A 7,619-nucleotide genomic window follows, 5' to 3' on the forward strand; every position below is an offset into this window, starting at 1 on the left:
TAGCCTGGTATGATGAGATCATCTCGCCTTTGTTCTGTTTATGCATCATACCCAGTGGTTATGCTCATAAGCATTGGCGAAAACTCGTTTTTATGCTCAATCAAGTGATTTTGTTTTTTGTGGTTCTGGTAGGTTACGACACCTCTGCTTTTTAAACTCATCCCAGCTGTTGTGCATCTTGGAATTTTGCTAAGATGGTTTGTTCCAGACAGCTCTGTCGAGGTAAAACGGTTTAATCTACGTTGTAGCTCCTCCTATGTAGCAAATGTACAAGTAAAGTGAACTCTGATTCGGTTGGCGGGAGAACTAGCAGATGGGTATGAAAGGAGAGGTTCTGCGACCAGAGAGCGGGAAACAACGGACGTCACACCAATCCCACAATTCATAGAAAGCCCTCCCAAAGTAATCATTGAGAAAAAACCACACGGATGAATGTTCGAAGTCGAATTTGCGGAATGTAAATTGCGTCAGCTGCATCCTCGCTTAGTCCTAACCAGACGAAGAAGAAGAAGAGAGAACTGAGACACCTGTTTCTTCCAAGACTAACTCAAGGCATCCGCCTCAGAGACAGGTAAATAACGATCCTTCTTTCTTGCTCACCCCTCTTGTCTCTGTTCCTCAACCGGGCTCTATTCCCTTGTTACTATCATCTTGTTTTCCTCTTTTCCTCGTGTGATCCGAAAATGTGTAAATCTCTTCTCTCTCTTTCTCTCTATTGGCGTTTATTCCTTGTTGGGTTTGGGGTGGGAATCCTCTGGTCTCTATTGTGGTTTGTGTTCTTGGTGTGAGCTTTGGGCTCTGTCCTTCTCCTTCCTTTGTATCCAAATTTTGTCCTCTTTACTTGACGAGTTTCTCCTTTCTCTTCTCAACTTTATTTCCATCATCTCTCTCTCTAGCTCGCACACACGCACAGCTATTATACGGGTACTCCGAACCCGACTGGCCACGAGTATCTATCTCATGGGGGAACTCGTCCGACCCTCATTGAGGATGAGATCGGGTGCATCATATCTGGAAATCCGAGTTTTAGATTTGAGGTCAAGTTTTTTTTAGACTGATTACCAATACATGGGTAACCCACGCGAATGGACGGGCATTCGGTGTGAAACTTCAGTTCCGAATAGATCCGAACCAAAACCAAATCGAACTGTATAAATAATGAATCGAACTCTTCAAGTAGTGAACCAAATTTTGAATTATCCATATTGTATGTATAAATATTATGTTTCGATTTTTATTTAGTATCTAAATTGAATCAAATTGAACCATTTAACATTTGGTTCTAGTTTGATATAATTTTTATGAAGTCGAAAAAACCGTTCTCGAATCGAACCGAGATAAAGGTGATGCTATGCGAGATTAAGCGTTAGGTTTTTTTCAAATTTTAAATGAAGGGTGAAGATAAAAGTATCATTTGGCCTACAAAAATTAAAACTTTTCTTCCGTCCATCTTTGCTACTGAACCTCAAGACTTTGAAGGGGAATTTTTTTTTTTTTTTTTTTTTGACAATACGTAAATTCACCAGACCTTTAACGGACCAAGAAAGTCGGGTGAATGCCCCTCTCCATGTCTCTGGCCTCATGTTGCCGTTTGTCGTGCTTTATTTCACATCGCCGCACCTCAGACTGGGTCACTGGGGTACTCGCCGCGCAAAAGCCGTCTTGTCCCAGGCAAGCCGCCTCACCGACCGAGTGTCCTAACCCGCGAATATCCGAATGTCATGTGATCATCCAAGGAAACGTCAAGTGGTCATCCAATGAAGCTGGGGACCGAGATACACGGTGCGACAACACTGAAGCCGAGTACGCCCGAAAATCTGAGATACCCACGCCTACCCTTCATTATGTGCTGTAATTCCCCAGATTTCATTATTCCACGGAACCACGACGGTAACGATAATCGTATCTTATATCTCCAAAAGAAACCCTAACGATGAACCCTACAAACAGACGTCAAGCATATATGCTCTAACAAAGGATTTTATTATTGAGATAATTTACAAAATAACAACAGTGACTCGCCATCGTTGTCAACATCACAAAGAGAACACCCAAATGAAGATCATAAATAAAAGAATCGAAATACCTCTCACCTGTGTATGTGTATACATATATATATATATAACTACCATAATCTTATCACCCTCCTAATCCCTCACAAAACCCCCCACACCCTCACTGTTTCCCTATACATACATACATACATACAAAGAAACATACATATATACATATGTACATATGTATGCATATCTATGTCGGCCTCTATATCCACAGCCTGCACCGCACTGAGACCCACAGGCAGAACCGACACGACCACGACTATCACGCAATCGATGCGTGTATATATACGCATATAGGAAGCAAATGCAGAGGCCAAAGTAGTTTTTGTTACTCTTTGGGAGCTGGGTTTCTGTTATTTTGATATGTTGCATATATGTGGTGTCTGGTTTTTGGTTTTGGGAATGTATTAGGAGATGGGGACACGTGTCTTGATGGGTTTGAGCTTCAAGCCCATGCTTTCAGGGGAGAGAAGCTCGGGGGAGATACTGGTGGGACTCAATGGACTTCTGGGGCTTACGCTCTGTATCTGTCTGTATATTCCATATCCCATCAAGAAATACTCCATCGGTATCATCATCGCGTGCGGTTGTTCTTCCGTCACCAATGATCCACATCCTTGTACCTTTCAAAAGTTTTCCCATTTCACCAAAAAAAAAAACACTTTTTAAGTTTCTGATCCAAAAAATATCCTGTTAGATTCTGTGTTCGGTGTTTGTTTAGCAAAAAAAATAACGTATATGTTTCTCATAGGACGGATGAGGACCAAGGATTCAAAACTAGTTCGAATTCACATGCCAAACCAACACAACTCATATAGTATGTATGGTCTTCATTCAGACACCTTTTCTATGCATCCTATTAAAAGTTTCCAACTTTTTTTTCTTTCTCATCTTCAACGAACTCAAGAGGTTACTTGAAATTTCTTACCCTCGAGTTCAGGAAAAAGAACAGAAGAGATTCTGAGTGAGGGAGTGTAAGTGCATACCTCGACTAAGGCGCTATACCGACGGTCGAGTTTGGTGGTCATGTGGACGGCCTCCGAATGGTAAGGAGAATGTTCCCCTATGAATATTAGTGATCGACACTGCAGTTTTCTCAACCCCTCGCTTAGGTCCATTCTCCTGTGTATCAAGTAACGGATCGACTCAACAATTTTTTTTCAAAAGACAAAAGCATCTTTTAAATCACATAGAAATCCATAATCACTGTCCTTTTTTCATATATATATACAACCCAATACGGGACACAATGTCACTACCTTCTGAATTCTTATGCTCGATAGAGTTTGACAAGGTCTATCATATTTTCATCCCGTCCAAATAGGGTGAAACCAACATGACTCAGACAAATATCAAGGAATGGACAAATTCCATGTTACTCTCTACTGATGGCCTAAACATAGACTGAAAAAGCTGATATGAACAATTCTATCTGCCGATTGAGGAAATAGAAGGATTACCCATTGATTGCTTCGAGAAATCGCCACACGTTTGTACTCTGCCGCTCACAAAGTAACTGAAGAAGGAACAAACAGAGCATATGAGTTTTGACTTATTTTCTTGTCAAGAATGCAGTTCTGAGGTCTAATCTACAGACAAGCTCTCGAAACATCAGAAGAATGAAAGAATGAGGAAAAATACGAACTCTTCTGCATTCTTGAGCGATATCGGATTCTGGAACTTGACCATTACCACGAACTTCCTGAGAACATAGATGCAAACTTAGTCACTGCCAAGCGGGTTCTAAAAATGCAATTCATGCATCCATTTGCATGGACATACACACGCGTGTGCATGTAAAGACCGGATTTTTGCCACCTAAATTATTTTATATGTGCAAATAGGAGAAATGATAGCATACCTTGCTAAAGTACTGTTTAAGTAACAATTCCTTAACTACGCCACACATGCCATAGTAGTAAAGTAAATTAGACATAACCTGCACAGAGTTAGAACACTGACATGAGAATTAAACATAACAAGCTGAAGTATTGCACAAATAGATATCGAAAGAAAGATCTTTGTGGACAACCTTATTGTACAACCATTCTGTCCAGGAAGGTGCTTTGCAGAGTGGAGAGACGAGAATTAAACCAAGAACTCTTTGCCTGTACTTCATCTATAGACAAGAACAACAATGACGTAACAAGTAAATATTCAACTGAAAGAAGCGGCTTTAAGGAAAATTAAAATTGAATAGCAATGGGAACAGCAATTATAACACGAGTCTTTATCTAAGGAGAACAGATACTCACAGCAAATAACGTCAGAATATAAGCGCCCGCTGTGACACCCATACACATTACCGCACCAAGTCTGGACAAAAGAGTCAAGGTTTAAATAGACAGAAAAAGCCGACACATTTCTTCTACCTATCCTAATACTAACGAAAAGGATGAAGATATAAAAAAAATTGATGTGATGAATATGAAGACAGCTCAATGCGCGAAAAAAGAACAGCTCTTAACATTAAACTTTGCAGCACGAGCCAGTTTCCAGTGCTTTTCAGATGACTAATCCAAGGAACACCAGCAACAAGAACAGGACGCATAAAATATGGGACTGTGGTCCAAGATGAAAGTGATTGAGTTTTGTATTCACCCGAAAAAGTTAAGAACTTCGACTATCTGGTCTGCTAAGTCATCGACCGTGATCAAAGGAGCATCGAGGCTGATCGCTGGAGCTCCTAACTGCAATGGCTCTTGAAGAAAGCGATATATTAAGGAATATGAATTGCATCACCCAGGAAACTTGGAAAGTTATAGCTTTCAAACTAAAGTTACAACCTCATGGCCAAGAGGACTTATGTGATATATGCAAAAGTTGTGGAGGAGCAAGGAGCTTGCTTCAGGACAAAAGAATAATCCTTGGAAACAGAACATATCTGCTCAAAGGGACAGCAAAAAAGGGTAAATACAAAGTAGAAAGCAGAGACGGCATAAAAGAGTACCAACTTGAGAAGCATTTGATGTTCTAACCACTACTTGCATCATCATTCTAATTATGGCTTATTATCAATCAACACGTTGAAAGAGAGATCATGTGCTTACAATTTAGAGCTACATCGGGGTATGTTATAAGAGCTGGTTTATCTGGATCTCCATAAACGGCAACACATACAGGACCATGACTGGTTTTCACAAGGTGCTCCTGTCAACGAAAAGGTTCAATTAATTTACGGAAAACCCTCCAGGAAATGAGTAAAGGGAAAGGAAATTGGACGCGAGAATTAGGACCATACACCAAAGCTTCTATTTTTTTTTCTGGCGAGAAAACGAAATCGACCATCAACGTTCAAACAAATTACCCTCACACATCAAACATTAAAACAAAGGGAATCCAAAACCTCAGAATGAAGCGCAAATTTTTGCTAGAAATCCGACCGACGCGTAAACAAAGGATAAGGACCTTAGAAGAACAAGAAAAACTCAGGGCATAGTGCAAATTCATGCTTCCGTAAATATTTCTCCAAACTTTCTATTCACACCCGGTCCATGATTGTACGATGTACATGGATCTTCAAGTGGATCCCGAACAAAAGAAGAAAGTGGAATGAAGCAAAAGAGACAGCGATTAGCCACGGAAAAAGGGCACCCACAACCAAAATCCAGAACGTACGAACTTCTGCGACCGATTCAAACGAGGAGTAGAAAAAATCGACCTGATTATCAGAAAATGCGCATGTTTTTCCATGAAAACCAAGCCAGAGAGCAAATAACGTTCCAATATCAGCTCTAAACAAAAATTAACCAATGAAGTTAAAAAACGAACACAACGTCAAAGTTTTCCCGCATTTTCTCAGCAACCAAATAACTCCAGAAAGTCCTAAAAGCGGCTGTTGGAAATCAAAACCTTTAACCAGGAAGGCAAATGAAATTACACAAAGGGTAATTTCCAGTTGTTCGCATTTCTCGAAGAAAGCATCTCATACGATGTTGGATTTTCAGAAAACCATCTACAATCAATAAAAAAAAAAAAAAGAATCACGAGTACCATTTTGCCTATCTTCTATTCCCACATTTTCTCAGCAACCAAACATAAACCAGAAGATTCTCGGGCACGACTTCATACGACATTTACCTGGCCCCCAAGAGACAATGCATCCATTTCAATGGAGACAGAATCATTCGAATCCGCCATTTTTCTCTCCTTCTCTGTATCTGACTTCAAAATGCATTTTTGCATTTGCCTTCCATGGCCTCGTACACCGAATATCTCTCTCTCTCTCTCTCTTTCTCTCTCTCACCGGTGGATAATTCTCTTCGTATTCTGTTTTAATTTTAAATACACAGGGCGCCTCGTGCACGACTCGTACTGAGTCACCGACGATCGACTCGGTTAGTTTGGGACCCAAAATCACAAGGCTTAACTTGGTACCCTGGTCAAGTTAACCTTGGTTAAGGGACCGACAGTTTTTTCGATGTTTACAATTTAACCCCGTTATTTCTTGATTATTCAAACTAATGCTTCATTCTTTAGATTAAATCCTAATGCATCTCAAACGTGTCGGCTTCCGCATTTTGAGCTACCATATATGTTTATATATCGGTTCCTAAATTTTAAAATGTTTAACTTTTATATATTATTATTATTAGACTAAATATAATTTCCCTTAAATTATCTGTATTGAAAGTGCAGCTATTTATTCCTATTCAAAATCATTTGCATAAGTTATAGTTTTCATTCCTTAAATTATATTACTTGATCTCTTCATAATAATAATTAGAGAATGGTAATATATATGGTGAAATTGAAACATGAGGACCTTGGTGTAAGTATCATATATTGTGAGGTAAATATTGATATTTTACAAAGTATAGGGGCTAAAACAAAGAATCGGCTTTTTTTAAAGTCTACTAGTGTTGACTTTTTGACCCATTGGTTCATATGGACCATGGCGAATCTTCGGGCTCTGGAGAAATCTAAACCGTTGATTTTGAGAAACGAGTTGTTTGTCGTTTATTTATTTATTTTTTTCATATTTTTTTTCTCCCAAATTTCAGATGTGAACACCGTGTAGTTTTGTATCGCCAAAAACGGGGCCCGTTGCATGCGGGGTTAAAACCAACATGTCGTTTTCCTGTTGAGTTGGTATGTGTCATTGGCACCCAACCCAACAAGAGAGTAAAACCTTCGAGTCCCTTTTGCTTAAATGAAAATCCATGAATAGGAAAAAATAATCGATTATCATTATATTATTTAACCATATGTATATCTATATATTATATATTATTACATTCACATAAAAAAATATTAGGTATTAAGTATCATTATGTCTCATCATCATCCTTTGTACCTACATATGTTTGTTTTATACCATGTTATTCATGGCAATTTTTTAATGATTAATTCACCAACCGCATTTCTTAAATTTTACATTTAGAATATTATATATTATTGTTATTATCATGTATTAAAATAGTATGGATCATCATATCAAAAGTATTATATTGATTTTAGAAGTCACGGCTAAAGGGGCGATCGATATTCCAACTAACGAAGGTTTAAGTATGTTTTTCATATTTTACCATGCATGGATCTTGGATCATCCATCATGTG

General features: G+C 38.8%; 2 protein-coding genes across 3 annotated transcripts in view; one reads left to right on the top strand and one right to left on the bottom strand.

Moving 5' to 3' along the window:
- The window catches only part of LOC104799700 (K(+) efflux antiporter 6-like), a 6,669-nt gene extending 5,786 nt beyond the window's left edge, over positions 1-883 (top strand). Inside the window, exons 20-21 of the mRNA XM_010522340.1 lie at positions 133-222; positions 314-883. Of these exons, the coding sequence (XP_010520642.1) occupies positions 133-222; positions 314-388 (165 nt within the window). The 3' untranslated portion in view covers positions 389-883. The remainder of the gene's footprint in view (positions 1-132; positions 223-313) is intronic.
- A 1,079-nt stretch (positions 884-1,962) lies between these two features.
- On the bottom strand, positions 1,963-6,324 carry LOC104799171 (pollen-specific protein SF21-like). 2 transcript variants are annotated; one of them, XM_010521554.2, is made up of 11 exons: positions 6,141-6,324; positions 5,111-5,210; positions 4,847-4,944; positions 4,662-4,750; positions 4,316-4,376; positions 4,093-4,179; positions 3,922-3,999; positions 3,706-3,762; positions 3,521-3,576; positions 3,047-3,182; positions 1,963-2,683 (listed from the first exon to the last, which is right to left on the bottom strand). In XM_010521554.2, the coding sequence occupies exons 1-11, from the start codon at positions 6,243-6,245 to the stop codon at positions 2,468-2,470; spliced, it is 1,083 nt and encodes a 360-aa protein (XP_010519856.1). In that variant the 5' UTR covers positions 6,246-6,324; the 3' UTR covers positions 1,963-2,467. The 2 variants fall into 2 exon arrangements, with proteins under 2 accessions (XP_010519856.1, XP_010519857.1); XM_010521555.2 differs by lacking the exon at positions 6,141-6,324 and adding an exon at positions 6,054-6,075.
- Positions 6,325-7,619: the final 1,295 nt, after the last annotated feature.

Source organism: Tarenaya hassleriana, unplaced genomic scaffold (genome assembly GCF_000463585.1).
Source record: "Tarenaya hassleriana unplaced genomic scaffold, ASM46358v1 Cleome6, whole genome shotgun sequence".
NCBI classification, from domain to species: Eukaryota; Viridiplantae; Streptophyta; class Magnoliopsida; order Brassicales; family Cleomaceae; genus Tarenaya; species Tarenaya hassleriana.